Source organism: Malus domestica, chromosome 10 (genome assembly GCF_042453785.1).
Source record: "Malus domestica chromosome 10, GDT2T_hap1".
Classification (NCBI taxonomy): domain Eukaryota; kingdom Viridiplantae; phylum Streptophyta; class Magnoliopsida; order Rosales; family Rosaceae; genus Malus; species Malus domestica.
In genome coordinates this window covers 8198437-8215510 of record NC_091670.1, presented here as the reverse complement: position 1 = coordinate 8215510, position 17074 = coordinate 8198437, and the positions used below count along the sequence as shown (strand labels likewise).

The following is a 17074-nucleotide window of genomic DNA, read 5'->3' as shown; positions in this document are numbered from 1 at the left end:
AAGGATCTTCACTTTGTTCCACAAAGCCTGCATTATGTATATTCCATGAAAATTAGTCCACAAGTGCGAGTCAGCATGAACAGAATATCAAATCCCCCTACAAAGTATGAGGGCATGCATCGGTTGTTTTCGCTGAAGTCACTTATTGTTATACCAGCATCTACAATCCTTCATCCACCTTCCAGAAAGAAAAAAAAGCATAAATATTAGTTCTAAGCACAGTTACTTATCTGCGTGTTTTGTTCCCTAACACGAACATGAACACGAACACGAAGCACTCATTTAGTAGATAGAATTTGCCCTTGTAAATGGATGAACCTGCATATATAAGCGATCATCCTTCTGCATAAGACAGCACAACCGAATGTTAGTTAGTCTGACCCGAGTTCAGTGCGAGCCATATTATTCCTTACAACCAAAGTTTTTACATCTAAATAGACGTTATGGCAATGTATTAGAAACGAATGCGGACAAGAATATCGTGTGCATATTTTCCTACTACATATATTCTGAACTCTAGTAATCGGGCGAATTCTTTGTACCTCATCATTGCAGATAAAAGACATCCAAGTCAGAAAGGTTAGCCAAAACTTTATGTCACGACACTGGTTCACTGTGGAAGTAGTCCTTATTCCTATTCAAGGTGTAAGGCTACCAAAGCATCGGTACCACAAATAATTGCATACCAAAGTTACGAAACACCATGAAAACAAGACTCGATGCCTAGTGGTCCGAAGTAACAATCAAATTAACAAAAAGGAAATTGCATCTACTGCACCATTCCTTTCTTGAACATGTACCTTGCTAATCCCACAGTTTTATATTCTCCCCACAGATGTTCTTCCAGGTCCACGTACGTTTGTATTGCTTGCTTGCGCTTTAGTCTTTCTATCCCCAATCTGTTGTATTATCTTGTGTTCCATCTCGTGGCAAGTGAAAGCGAATCTGCTGTCAAATTATTTGAGTTCATACTTCTCCATTAAGCAAATCAGCAAATGCAACTACATAACATAAATCGCAATCTCTTCTCAGAAAACTATCACAATCTTATAGATCAAATCACGTATCCATCGACAAGAAAATTCGAAATAAACGAAAGCAGTTCATGTCTACAACAGTAAAAGACTAATTCTCTGCGAAAATAATTCGTCTTTCTTGTTGTATCTTGTTTGTTTAGATTCCTTTCCATTAAATTAATCTGATAGGAAACAGTTTCTTAATTTAAAAATCACACTAACATGCTAATAAACCCAAGTATTCTTATTTCCAATGTGGTTGGTAATATGCTTCTCAACAAATTACCAAAATTTGTGGAAAATCGCTCCAAGCAAACCTGCAGGGATCAATCGAGCGACATTAAAAAATTTAGCGAGATCATAATCGAGGGAACCAACAGACAAAGAGATCTATAGAAGATCGCTTAGAGGGTACAAAATATCATCAAGGATCTTCTGCACTTAGTTCCACGCTGCATTATGCATATTCCATCCCCAAAGTCCCGTTTCAAACCACCATCAACGGAATATCGATACTAATTGACTAGGAAAAAAAAGAGAACAGAATATCAATCTCAGGTACAAGACACAAATGTATCAGTAGGTTTCACACAAAGCATCTCCAACCCTTCATCGTGGTCCCTGTGGTGACACGACACTTTCAATGTGACCCTCGTGGTGAAAAAGTTGTTAATTAAACCCTCGTAGTGAGCCTTGTTAGCACAATACCTTGCAAAAAAAAAAAAAAGATGAAGCGAAGGGAATTGATTTTGTTTTGTGAAAAACCAGATTATTTGTTTATTTTGTGGAAAACATTTTTAATGACTTTTTTTGTTACCACAATATATTGTGGAAGACATACTTTTGTCTTTTTTTTTTGGGGGGGGGGGGGGTTTGTTGGATATATGCTAAATGTGCAAAATACATTATGGTATAAGAAATGATGAAGTTAAAAATGACCTTTTGTTATGATGAACCACAATATATTGTGGAAGAGATACTTGTCTTTTTTTCTTTTTTTTTTTGGGGGGGGGGGGTGTTGGATATATGCTAAGTGTGCAAAATACATTATGGTATAAGAAATGATGAAGTTATTTTTTCTTTCGTGAATGGTTAATGTAAATTATCTCCCCTTTGTTTCAATTTGCTTTGTACACTGGAATCAAATGCCAACTCACAAAAGAAACAAGTGTATGTCATAACTCACCCAGAAAGAACACACATATATGGTATGAAATAGGATGTAATTTGGATTGAAATGATGAATTTGACTCATCCACGTGACAGTCAAATGAGTTTATTTAACGGAACACTAACGGAAGTTTGGATTTGGACCTCAATTGCTAACAGGTCTCACCACGGGAGTTTAATTAATAACTTTTTCACCACAAGAGTCACATTAAAAGTGTCATGTCACCATAGGGACCAAGAAAAAAATTTGGCCTAGTTTTAATTGTCCCTAACATGTACGAGGCACTCATTTTCGTTACTAATTGATGGTAATTAAAATTCTGCAATCACTCACTCACATCACTAGCTCTCTTAGCCTACTCCATTTCAAATCGCCATCTATACTTGTTTCGTATTTTTTTTGTTGGTTACGAGAGATGTAATAGGAGGGAGAAATCAAACACAAAACTTCGAGCGCAGGATTTAACTAGTCTTACATTATATAGTTGCTGAGTTTCCAAGTTTCCAACTTGCATTTGTAGTTTTCGTGCCTCACAAGCCACAAGACTCACAACCACTAGTCTTTGCATATAACATGTGTCACAGCCAATCTTAACCACAAAATGTCTCGAGACTTGATGCTACAAGCCTATGCGACAAGCCCACAAAATTGTGGTCATGGAAGTAATCACAATTTCTATAGGATGTGTATATTGAATTTGAATAAAACAACTAGGGCTGGAATTTTTGTACCCAAATTCAGACTCGAAAAAACTAGAAACGATTACCTAATAAAACGAAACAGAAAATCCCGAAAATTAGATACTGAAAAATTCCAATAATTCGGTACAGGACCTCATGGTCGTATTTTCAGTAATACCAATCCAAACCAAATATAAACATATATATTTGTATATTTAAGTTTTGTTATTAATATGTCTATAATCTAAATATACTAGCCGTCAGATTGGTTGAGATTATTTGTCAACCATTGTTTTGAATAGAAGACTTATTTCCTCTCGTTCTAAATGGGCGACCAGCCACCACCACTCTGTCCACTCCAGTTTGCGATCGACACCATCCTTGCACCGCCACCAGACCTTTATTTCTCCTAAATCAAATTTCGGGATCCCGAAAATTTTGATTCAATTTCGTTATTTAATTTTCTCAGACTAAAATTTTCAGTTTGATTTTCTAGATAAGGGTTTCGGTTCGATTTCCAAATTGAACCCAACCCTTAAAACAACCATTATTCATTCATTATTCGAAAAAAAAAATTAATTTGATGAAGAAGGCTTTACATAAAATGGGTTCATTTTCACAAGAAGTTTTCATCTAATAAAGTAATGTCAAAAAGATCACATTGACGGTGATTATGTTCCATGTTCTCCAATTTAAGGCAGAAGCAAGCAAAATGATTGGCGGGCACCCAAAAAAGACGGAAACTAAACACACAGCAGACCCCACAACTACCCATTATCTCAGAATCTCCTTGTCCAACCCCTTTCTAAACGTACAAGGATTGAATACCCTCCACTTTCGGTGCCCTCCCAGTGCTCTTCTGTTTTTTATGATCACGGTTAAGTTATGTCAACATTTTATATATATTTTTTTATAGATATAATAAAACAAAAATGAATAATAATATAAAATGTTGACGTGGTTTAACCGTGACCACACAAACAGGAGGACACCGAAAGTGGAGGGCAGACAATCCTTGCCCTTTCTAAACACACCGACCCCATTCCATTTCATTTTTCTTTATCAAACACATCAACCAATCGGATCGTTAATGGATAACCATTAAAACCTATTTGATTTGATATCAAATTTAACGGATTTTAACAATTCAATAAATTGATTTGTCATCTCTAATTGCGAAGCCTTCTAAACTAACGAAAGAAATCAAATTTAAGGACAAAAAATTCGAGAACACTGTTTTGGTTAACTGACCTAACATGCAAAGAAAGAAAGCAATCGAGAACATCATGAGTACCATGCAAAGGAGGAACAAAAGGCAAAAATTAAGATTTGGTTGGAAGACAATAATATCTTAAAAAGCAAAAATATTTGACTACTAAGAAGACATAGGAAGAGGGGAATAAGGCCCTGAATTTACAAAAGGGCGGATTCGGCTCCCAATTCCCCCAACTTTTTTGCCATAAATTACAAAGGACTCTCCCTCTCTCTATCACCTTAACACATCCCTTGCTCTCCATGAAGGATTAAAACCAAAACAAAAAGATTAAAACTAAATTTAAAAAACAGACGGCCCCGGCAGACACACCGACACCAAACTAAAGGGATGTTTGAGACTTCTTAAGCACAGCAATAAGACCACTGTTCCTCCTCGCCAGCAGAAGCAGCAGTCCCCGTCGAATCCGAAACAACGTCGTCGTAATCATCTTCGCTGCAATAGTAGAACCCATGGTTATTCATTGCACTCATGCTACAAGAAGAACCTGTCACCAGATACGGCATGTTGTGGAAGGACTGGACGAGGCTGGTGGCCACAGCCGCACTCGCCATGCCCCCATCATCCCCCTGCCCGCACTCCTCCGCGCGGTGCTTCAGCGTCTCAAACATGAGCTCGGGCTCATGCTGCATCACCCGCAGGACGTCCCCACACGACGGCCCTGGCACAGCCCGCGTCACTGCAAAGCTGTGGGGACCGTCGCTCTGTGAGACCCGAACAATGCTCGGGCCAGCGAAGAGGTTGTGGACTCCTCCGAGCGCCTCCTGATAAGCCCCGCCCAAGAACATCCCTAAATAGTACTTTTGCCCACCGCCATTATTCCCACCATTGCCTTCCAGCTCATGCAGCGGCAAGCTAGACTCGCCACCAATGAACTTGTCGATCTTCCCATCACTGTCACAGGTCAAGTCTGACAATACCCCCCTCATCGCCGGCCGCTGGTCGAGGCGGTGAATCGGGACAATCGGAAACATCTGCCCAATACCCCAGAAGTCTGGAATTGAAGTGAAAACCGAGAGATTCACATGGTATGTGCGGACAGGGTCAAATGCTCCGATTGCTTTCGAAACCATATCACAGAGTCCATCAACGGTGGCTAATTGCTCAATACCAACAGAGCCTTCTTTGAATTGTTCAACACACCGTTGCTTCAACACATCAGCGTATGTCAAACAAGCCTCGTACTCACCTCTGATTGCCGCAGCGGAGAGGTTCAGGTAATCGGCACGAGCTTCCTCCGTCAGCCCCTCGATGAAGTACTGAAGCTCATAGGGGGACATGGGAGGAGCATCGTCACAAGCACTGGAAGAAACAGCCTCAAATATCAGAACCGAGTGATGGGACACCAGGGCTCGGCCGCTTTCGCTGCAAATCACCGGGTGCTTCACGGACCTCCGTTCGCAAACGTTTCGAACTGCTTGGACAACAGCGGAGGCATACTCTTCAAGGCTGTAGCTGACCGAAATATCCGAGGTACTCGATTTGGAACCATCATAATCAATACCCAGACCGCCTCCAATGTCTATGACCTTCATGTGAGCACCGAGGCGGACCAATTCGCAGTAGATCTGTGCCGCCTCGGATACGCCATCAGCGAGCAGAGCCGTCGACGGGATCTGAGACCCGATATGAAAATGCAACAACTGAAAGCAATCAAGCATACCCAGCTTATCAAGCTTCTTCACAACGCGTAAAATCTGAGTGGTGGTGAGTCCAAACTTCCCCTTCTCGCCGGACGTCGAACCAAAATGGCCCGAATGCTTGGTCTTGAGCTTAGCGCGGACGCCAATCACAGGTCGAACGCCGAGCTTCTGGCTCAAATCAACGACCAAATCGAGCTCCTCCTCTTGCTCGAGAACAATCACGGTGTTCAAGGCGAGCTTGCGAGCAAACAGCGCCAGAGAAATGTATTCCAAGTCTTTGAATCCGTTGCAGATGAGAAGGGCATCGGGGTTACCTTTGCATAAGCAGCTCATGGCCAAGAGGAGCTCCGGCTTCGACCCGGCTTCCAGTCCGAAGCGGAACGGCGATCCGAACTTGACAATGTCCTCCACGACGAACCGGTCCTGGTTGCATTTCACCGGGTACACGCCCTGGTAGTGGGAGCCGTAGTCGTGGGACCGGATCGCCAGATCGAAGGCGCCCTGGAGCGACTCGAGCCGGTTCTTGAGCACATCGGGCAGGCGAACAATGAGCGGTAGCTGCAACCCGAGCCCACAGTCCGGTTTCGGATCCGAAACCTTCTTCACGATCTTCAGCAGATCGATCTCCTGGTGCGGCAGAGTCGCCCTCCCGTGAGGACGGACGGCAACGTTGCCGGAGGAATTGACGGTGAAGTAGGGCCCACCCCAGGAGTCGATTCGGTAGAGGTCGGATGAGAGGGACGGGGACCAATGGGAATTGTCGGCGGCGGGGGTGGTGGTGATGGTCGCCGGAGGTACGCCTGAGAACGGCGACGCGGGAAGAGAGCTATCCCCGGCGAAGAGGTGGCCGGGAGGCGCCACAGCAGCGTCCACGCAACAAGCCAGGGCCGGCATCTCTTCTTCCGCGACGATTAATCAATCAAAAAATGAAATTAAGAATTAGAGAAATTTAGGGGTTAGGGTTTGAATCGTTAAATTGTGAGTTTGTAGTGAATGGGGGCTTTAGAACCCGCCGAGGCCGGAGCCCCGGCTACCCCCGCAAACGGAGCAGTAAAGGGGTGTACGGAAAGGGGTCAGGAATCCAGAAACCCCTTCAGTCGGATCCGAAATCCCCACGCCGGAGCCTCAGGAGAGAGAAAGAGAAACGTTTCGTAATAACAGCGGTGGAAATTGTGCGGCCCAGAAAACAGGTTTTTAAGCACCGAAATCAGACGCAACCATGCAGTGCATGTGACAGGATAAGGATGAGGGGATGGGCTCTTGTGGGTTGTTTGTCACCTGAGAAAAATGGAAAACGGCAACTGGCACCCTAAATTTGGGAAATTTTATTTTCCGGGAAAGGCCGGGAAAACTGCTGGGAAAATTAGAAAAATAATAAATAAAAAGAAAAAGGATCCTATTCTTTTCCTCGGAGACTGTCAAGAATCCTGAAATGAAAAGGAGGAGGAAGTGGCAAGAATTGCATGGGAGGCCGGGGGTGTTTATATAGGGAGGGAATCGAAGGGATTAGGGTTGGGCCGGTGGGACCCGCCTTTTGATTTGGGCCTCGGCCAATGAATATCTTTTTCTTTTCTTTTTTTATCAATAGACCAATGAATATCTTTTACTTTAATGTTTTTTTTCTTTCGTGGTTCAACTGGCTTTCTCGTGAGATATAGATTCCTTTTTGACGATTATTTGTGGGTGGGGCTGTCGTAGCCACACATCGGCGACAGCGTCGAGTTGCCGCGTGGCCACTGAGGCGTGGACTGGGACCCACTCTTTGGGGCGGAGCGACTCCCGAGGATTCTCCTGGTTCCAACTTATTCTGTGGCGATAAAATGGGATGGGTTTTAAAATATCGCCGCGAGAGGGAGAGGAGTGCGGTACTTTGAGCAGGAAAGTGGCGCGAAGTTTCTTAGGGAGGCGAGTTATGGGGCGTTTTTTCCGATGGACGGATAGGATAGTGCCACGTATGGATGAGTTCGTTACCAGTCGCCTCTTTGACATTTTCCAAAACACGCAGCGAAAATTGGACTTGGATTGTCTGCCCTCCCATTTAGGTGCCCTTCTCGTGTTCTCCTGTTTTGTGTGGTCATGATTAAGTCACGTTAATATTTTATATTATTTTTTTATAAAAATAATAAAATAAAAATAAATAGTAATATAAAATGTTGACGTGGTTTAACCGTGACCACAAAAACAGAAAGGCATGAGGAGGGCACATAAATTGGAGGGCAGACAATCCAAGTCCGCGAAAATTAGCTCAGGTTTGAAGAATGTCACGTGCAGGTCATGCACTAGATTTGCTGGACTTTCCTTCCTCACTTTCATTTTTCACTTTACGTTATGTGATTTTTTTTGTAAAACAATAATTTTAGTGGATGAGATAATTAATTGTTATTTAATCTATAAAAAAATATGATTGGTGGAGATTGAATTTACAGAGGATATACAAATATAATTGATTTCGTCATTGTAATAAAGCATCATCTATTACGTTATTTGATTTAAAGTATGAACAATTTAAAACCTCATACGGTATTGGTGTTTTTCAAACTTTAAGAAATTCTATAATCATAGAATTTCAAGGAGCGTTATTGCAAATAACTTAAATATCAAGATAAAGTAGATGGAATGATGGATGAATATAACGTAGAGAGTAAAAGGAATTTTTTTTTTTTTTTATGAGTAATCTTTAATTTAGATAACTTAGAGGGTTGTCATCTATTTCTCTTTTCAAAATGACTTAAATACAACCTAACCATATCTACCAAACGAGACCTAAGGTCCTCCTAATCATTTGCGTAGTGGTCGATTTAATTGAAAATTGAAAACTTAAATAATTATCAAATAAGTCTTTAGTACTTTTATTTTGCATCAACGTTATTTATGATAGAATTTGCAAATTTGACATGTATTTGTCCCATTTTTTGGGGAAATTTTAAAAACGTTACGGATCCAAAAAAAAAAAAGTCTTTGACAGTGAGAGACCTAATTTATTTGACGCGCTTTACACACGTAAACAACGTTTACAGACAAAAGATTGGGAAGCTAAAGAGCATGACCCAAACACCAAAAACAGAAAAACTGACACTCTAAATCCAGCAAAAGTTTGACGAAGGACTCTCTCTCTCTCTCTCTCTCTCTCTCTCTCTTCAGTCACATAAATTCTAAATACTAAATATTAATTATTATTATTATTATTATTAAGAAAGTGTTATTAACACTCTAAAAATCTTATTTTACACTTTTTAAAAGTGTATTTTTCTTTCATAATATAGAAAGTTTAGAGTGTAGAATGAGATTTTTAAAGTGCTAATTACAATTCTTCATTATTATTATAGAAAAAAATAAAATAATAGAAAGAAGAATAGGAGCTTGGACTGCTCACTGCGGGTGGTATCTGGGTAAGTTGCTCTCCTGGAGCGAGGACGCCATGGCTTGCGTGAATGTCAGTACGAATTTACCGAAATGCCCTTTATCTCTTTGAGTCCTCCCAATACGCTTGTGATTTTCAACGACCGTGTGGGGAACTACCAAATCCTGGACGCGTTGCGTTATTTTGGAAGGACGACATTGACCTTGCATGCATTCATGTGAGGTGATTTTGTTTTCTTCTTGAAATTACTAAAAGTCATTGGTTTTTTTGGTCATTCAAATCAAAGCAGACTTTACTTTTATATCTTTTCATTTGAGACGTCAGATTGGACTCAATTATTACTTTGGGTTGCATTTAGAGGCGTGGATTATTGCTCAAGGAAGAAATTTATAAAGAAAGACAAATAAAAATAAAACAAAAATAAAACTTATTTAGTTGAACCGGGCTAAGTTGCAATTATAATTTCGGTTACGACGTCCTTATTCATTTCTTTTATAGAAAGATCTCTGTATTTGTATTTATTCTAAGTTATTTTCATTTTTTTTTGTTACATTAAAGATAATCGAATTACGGACCTATTTGATTCTAATCCATTACAGATAAAATGTTCGTTGCATTAAATTAATATACATACCGAGTGTACACAAAAGCTCCCATACAAATAGTCCCATACAATAGAGTTTTTCCATGGTAAAACAAGTAGATTAAGCCCTAAGAACATCTCTCAAGGAGGTGTCAAATTTAAACTATTACGTTATGTGACACTTTGATCTTGTTGTAAATTTTGTAATTCGATATGTTAAATTTAAACAATTATTTAATACTAAAAACAAAAACTAATAATTAAAATGGTAAAAAGTATTTATTAATCACTAAAAATAGATTTGAAATTACCGTCAAATTAGATAGCAATCACCTTTGATGTCAATCCATGTCACGCCACGTAGGAATTAGCATTTTGGTTGGAAAACATTGAAGCTGTCTTTTTTAACTGTTATTGACGATGCAAAATTTTTTACTCCTCTTTTATAGATGCTCTAATGCATCAATCAGATTATCTATCGAATTACAACTAAACTGTAATACCAAAAAACCATACTTAACTAATCCATGGTATAAATACACATAATATTCTAAAGGTATGGGTAAGGTGGTCTTTAGGGAAATGATAAAAATTGACTTAACAATAAATGGTGAGTCAAAGATGAAGACCAATCAGACCTTTGCTTCCATATAATTAGGCAAATGAGCCAAAGGAGGGTGGGTAAGGGGGAATCCAGAGGAGATAATGGACATTACCTTTTTCTTCTTCTCTTACCCGCAACTTCTTGCAATTGACTATTTGACTTGGAACCTTCTTCCTTTGTGTTCTTTCTTGCATGTCACGTTCATATAGAGTTAAATTAAATTAAATAATTTTGAAAGGATATGAATATTGATTTTCATGACTTAAATTGAAATTAAAGATTCTTGTTAGAGACGTATTTACAATATTATAAATTTAATTATCACGTGGACAATCATAGATGATCTCATAGTTTAGAAATTTGCTAGCAAGAAGCGAGTCTTTGCAGAACTCTACCAACGTCTTACTCTCTCTCTTATAATATACTAATTGGATCCCACAATTGAACAAATTCAAATTTTCTATTTAAAGAATTTTTAATTTTTAATTAAATTTTAATATTTTCTCTCTCCTCCTCACCTTCTTCCATACCCAGTAGCATGTTTACTAATCCGTAATCAAATTGAAAGGAATTGAATTGAGGAGGAATTGAAATGAGGTGGAATCAGAATCAGATTCCTATTGAAGTTGTTTACTAAAACTGTCCGAAATCGGAATACAATTCCATAAAGCTGTTTACTAATTCAGCAGAATCGGAATATAAACCAGTATGATTACTAAAATGCCCTTGTCTCAAATCAAATATTTTATATATTTTTTTTAATAAAATTTGATATAATAGTAAGAAAAAATTAAATTGCTTTTTTATTTCATAGACATACTAAAATGATTTTGTTTATTTTTTTATAAATTTAAGTATTGACTTTAATATCTAAAATTTCTCGCTCAAGTTGTAGTTTTTTCTCTTTGGCATATGTACAGAGTTGTGCATAATGTGAATGAGCATAGAATTATACTTAATGAGCTAGAAGGACATGGGTTGGGTGAAAAGAAATGAGCTAGGTGAAGATAGAAAATGAGTTGGGTGAAAAGAAAAATAAGTCTAGGGTTAAAAGGATAATCTTGGAAATAATGAAAGTAAATGAGGGCATAAAGGGAAAAAAATTATCATTCCGATTGCTTGGGCAATCCGGAATCCAAATACCTTGTATATGTTGGGAATCCAAATCCTCCAATTTAAGGAATTGGATTCCATTTTTTGTGTGGGCCCCACACACTTTTGATTACTCTCAATTTTAGTAAACACATGTATAATCCGTAATCGGAATCGGATTCCTTATTCTCATTCCGATTACGGGTTAGTAAACGCGCTCCCAAGAGTGTGTAAATATAAAATTGCTCAGCTGTTCCTATCTCTAACGACCACGAGATTGGTATTTTCATGAAAACTGCTACTCTAGCTAATACATATGAAAACTACTACTGTAGATAATTAGCAATGCAAATTAAATTCTTGGGGGAGAGAGAGAGAGAAACGCAGAAGGAGATTTAGATCTTTGGTTTATTTTTTCACATTCAACCTTGATTTTTTAGTTTTTCTGGTTATAGATTCAGATCTTGGGTTCACCTAAAAAAAAATTTATATGGTTTTTGCAGCTTGCCAACCATGGTTTCCAGTTTCATAGTTTGGGAGAGAAGATGACGACTATAGTTAATTTTCACATTAAATATTATTAACCATGTAATGCCAAGTGGCACAATCTTAGCTTAGTTAATGACATGTGCCGACCATTAGATTCTAGTTAGATTGGAGGATTGTTGACCGTTGGATATTAGTTAGTTAGATTGTTACTTAGCTATTAAGTTTCCTATTTACTATAAGTAGTGATGAGATGCTATTTACAATGTAATGAAGGTTTTATCTCTCTAATACAAAAAATACTTTACAATTCTCTCTCTAAAACTCTCTGTATTCTTTTCTGCTTCTTGTACCAACTATTATGATGGTATCAAGCCGGTTTGTTCTTTTTTTTTTGGGGGGGGGGGGGGGGAGGGGGGTAGGGGGTAGGGGGGGCCAATGATGATCGGAGAAAGTCCGTGGTGAAAGTAGGTGCTGATCGGAGCAAGTCAATGGCGCAAGTTGGTGCTGTTTGCAGTAAGTTGGTGCTGGTTCAGTTCGATATTCAGAGATCGATTGTTGAATCTTTTTCTCAAAGTTTCATCAATGGCGGTGCTGTTTGGATCTTGTGTCATGAAATCAGGTTTCTTCCTTCAATTCTTAGGGTGATTGATTGTTCTTGTGAATAAAATTGAGGCACGAAGAGATTCCGGTTTCTGTTGTTGTTGAAAAATGTTGAATTTCTTGGAAAATCGTTTAGGCATGAAACCATATATCTTTCTTGGATATTGAATCTGATTCTAATATTATTGTAGCACAAAGCTTATTGTTTCATACAAATCTTGAATTGTTGAAGAAAATTATAGCACGAAGCTTTCATTTCTATTCAGAAAAACACAAATTAGGGCACGAAGCTCTTTGATGTGTATGAATTTGGTCTGATTTGACACGAAGTCTATTATTTGCTTGGTGAAAGATTTTGTTTGCACAAGAATATTGTTGATTGCTATATTGTCTAGAGATATAAGGCGATTATAGTTGATGTAAGGTGATTAAATTTGGTGCTGTGATTTTAGAAAAGTTGTCTGTTTGGCTAATTGTCTGTTTGTTGTTTATAACAACATGAGCTCTACATCACTCAAGATTGACGGTGTGTTAGGAATGATTACAATTCAGTTACAAGATGATAACTTTGCTTAGTGATCTTTTCAATTTCAATCTGTCTTGGAAGGATATGATATTTTTGACTACTTTGATGGTACCAATGTTTGTCCTCCTAAGTATGTAGTTCTTTGGAGAGTGGAGTCACAAAGGAGATAACTACAGTGTATCATGAGTGGATAAAGATTGATAAGGCATTACTGAGCCTTTTGATTGCATAACTTGGTGATGAGGCAATTGAATATGTTGTAGGAAGCAAGACAGCTCATGAGGCTTGGACATAACTTACTAATAGGTATGATACCGTGTCACGGGCAAGGATAAATCATCTCAAGATTGAGCTCCACACAATCAAGAAAGGGGCTGATTTAATCGAGAAATATTTGCTGACACTTAAACATTTAAGGGATCAATTACATGTTGCAGGAGAAAGTATTTCAGAGAATGATTTGATTGTTGCTGCATTAGCTGGTTTACCATTTGAGCATAACATGATCAGAACTGTGACTGTGGCAAGAGAGTCACCAATAACCTTAAAGGAATTTTGTGCTCAACTACTGAGTGCCGAAAGAACAGCTGAAGAATACCAAACTACAATGCGGTTTCCAATGACATGCATGTTCTCTCAGGGTGAGTCTTCTGCTAGTGGAGCTTAGAGACAGTTTTATCAAGGATAGTCTTCTACAATGGGGGCTAACATGAAGTTTTATCAAGTAGACAGTTCATATGGTTCTAGTTTTAATGATCAAACCTATAATGGTGTAGGATTTGTTGGGTAATATCAAAGGACCTCTGGTAATGGTAATGGTGGAAATGGATATAATGGGGGAAGTTTTTCACATTATCAATAGTTTCAAGGACCAAGAAATAACAATGGCCATATATTCAATAAAAGATCAAGGTTCAATGAATGAGGTAACTCTGGAGGATTTAATAACAGAAGTGGTGGTTTTTCTGGCTCTTCTACTAATAACAAGGGCAATTCAAATTGGAATTCTTGGAATGGAAGTAGTGGACAGAGATCTAATATAATACCAAAGTGTTAGATTTGCAGCAAGAGGGACCACACTGTTTCTAACTGCTACTACAGAAATGAACAAACTGCTTCTAATGCTCCAGTTCCCGAGTGCTAGATTTGTGGTAAATGTGGGCCCTCAATTGCTTCTATAGAGGAAATTACTCATACCAAGGAGCTCAACCATCTCAAATTATCAATGTTATGACTGCTCAATCTACAACTACTTTTAATCCTAATCAATCTTAGATCATGGACACTGAAGCAACTCATCACATGACTGGAGACATTGAAGACGTGACATAATTTCACCATTCGAAGAATGTCTACCTGTGAAGAATACGGATTCATCTTCTATCAAAACATCTTTTAAACCTTTTAATCTTTATAGTATTTTGGATGTACCTGAATTAGCTGCAAGTCTTATCTTTGTTTATACCTTATGCAAGGATAATAATTGCTATGTTATTCTTGATGAATTTGGATTTTGGGTGCAGGATAACGCAACAAAGACAATACTCATAAGAGGAAAGAGTAGTGAGGGTCTATATCACATTCCAAAGCAGCTTTTCTTCAAGTATAATCAGCTATTGCAGTCTACACCAAAGGTATTTCTTAGGCAGTTAGTCAAAGCATCATTGTGGCATCATCAACTAAAGCATCAAACCAATGAGATTTTTCACAATATGCTATCTCAATCTCATAGTACTTACACTAGGGATATAAATAAACATATATGTAGATTCTGTCTTCAAGGTAAAATGTCTAGACAGTATTTGAGTCTCGAACTTTGGGGTCTGTACAACCTTTTAAGAAAATTAGTACTGATGTTTAGGGTCCATTTTCTGTTGTAGTTGTGGAAGGCTACAAGTACTATGTTAGTTTTATAGATGATTGTCCCAAGTTCACTTGGATTTTTCCATTAATAGACAAATCTCAAGTTTTTGAATCATTTCAATCATTCTATGCCTTTATTCAGACTCATTTTCAAGCAGTTGTTAAATTCTTTCAAAGCTTGGTAGGGGCTTTGCAATATCTCACCTTCACATACCCAAATATAGCATTTGCAGTCAATTTTGCTTGTCAATTCATGGCCACTCCTACAGATTCTCACTTTGCTCTTGTTAAACGGATACTCATATATTTACAAGGCACTATTTCTTGTGGCCTTACTTATTCTGCTACTTCACAGACGGAATTAACAGCATTTAGTGATGCAGATTGGGCATCTAACATTAATACTCGAAGGTCCACAACTACATGTGTAGTGTTTTTAGGTCAAAACCCTATTTCTTGGCATTCTAAGAAGCAAAGAGAGGTGTCTTACAGTTCTACAGAGGCTGAGTACAAAGCATTGGCCAATGCAGCAGCAGATGTAGCCTAGATTAGATTAATTTTGAAAGATTTACATGTTTACTTGCATCATCCTCCATTGCTATATTGTGATAATATTTCCATTCTAGCTCTCTATTCTAATCTGGTTTTCCATACAAGAATCAAACATCTCGATACGAACTTTCATTTTGTCCAGGAACGAGTATAGAAGGGTGACTTACAAGTTAAGTATATATCCACAACAAGTCAAGTAGCTGATGTGTTGACTAAGGGTTTACATGGTCCCTTATGACACGCCCCGATCCGATGTCCGGGGGACATCGGGATGGCCACGTGCTGGCCGACACCCGAATGTGACGCAAGCCATTTATGAATGCAAATGCTAAGAACATATGAAACATGCACGTAAATTATATCAAGATAATAGGTTGTGACTATTCATGCAGTATGTGAGTACTATTACAATAATAATACTCAACTGCCAACAATGAATATAGTGATAATGCATGACATGTTCAAAGCATAAATCTAATACAGAGTACAAGCGGAAGTTGAGATAGATGAGTGCTATTACAATAGATGTCAAGCAGAGAGAATAGCACGATGTCACTAGTAGGGGAAGGCCTCGTAGTTCGGGTCATAATGCTCGTTCCTATGTCCTGAGGGGGCACAAAACAAACATGAATGGACCAAGTTGATATATATGATAATAAAACAGTTAGTCAACATACTAACCCCCAAAGTTTTATGGAAATTCAATAATATAATATGTAATAGGTTTTTTGAAAACCCTAACAGGCCATAAAACTTCATAAACATATATCGTATCGTGTGCTAAATAGTGGTATCATATATTAGTGTCATACAGCCAAAGCCACCAACCAACGCCCGGCCGAAGCCAATATAAGTATCTCCCGGCCAAAGCTACCAACCTACGTCCGACCAAAGCCAATATAAGTATCATATATATATATATGTATATATCTCAAAAACATCTTCATAGTATGAAGTCATCCATCATCTATACTACAAAGAACATGAGTTCGATAAAAATATGGAAATTCAAAATATTCTCAGTAAGCTTAACATCTCATAAAACGTTTCATAAAATGAACTCATTAAATCATGTTTTTCGTATATGCATTTAGAAGGGTCCACTCACAGATACTCCGTCGTCGTAGAGCCGTACGAAATAGGAATGATGGAATCATCGCTAATATTCGCACCTAAACACATAAATTGTACAATTAATAAAAATCTATTCAGATGATTGAATTTGAGAAAATGGACGTAAAAAACGGGTTCAAGACGTCGAAATTAGCCTAGGAGGGGTCCCGAACGAAATCCGAAAAAGTCCACAAAAAGTCAACTTTGACCGATCAAAGTCAAAATCAACAATCAACGGTCAACGGTTCTAGGCTTGGGTTGGATCCGGGTTGGGCCTGAGCCTTGGGCTTGGGTTCAAAGGGTTTTGGGCTTAAAGCTCGGCCCAAAGGGAAAATGTTTAAGGTTTTGGGTTAATTGGGCCGAAGGCCCTAGGTGAATGGCCTAAAGGCCTCAGTCTAAAAGGTTTAGGTTCTAAGGGTTTTGGGCTGGGTTTAAAGCTCACAGCCTGAAGCCCTTGGTCTTAGGCTAAGGGTTTACACAGGCTTGGGCTTAAAGGTCCGGCCTAGTT

General features: G+C 38.6%; 1 protein-coding gene across 1 annotated transcript; it reads right to left on the bottom strand.

Moving 5' to 3' along the window:
* Positions 1–4195: 4195 nt before the first annotated feature.
* On the bottom strand, positions 4196–7327 carry LOC103422167 (arginine decarboxylase-like). The gene has a single exon (XM_008360203.4). It carries the CDS (start codon positions 6675–6677, stop codon positions 4485–4487), a length of 2193 nt encoding a protein of 730 aa, XP_008358425.2. The 5' UTR covers positions 6678–7327; the 3' UTR covers positions 4196–4484.
* Positions 7328–17074: the final 9747 nt, after the last annotated feature.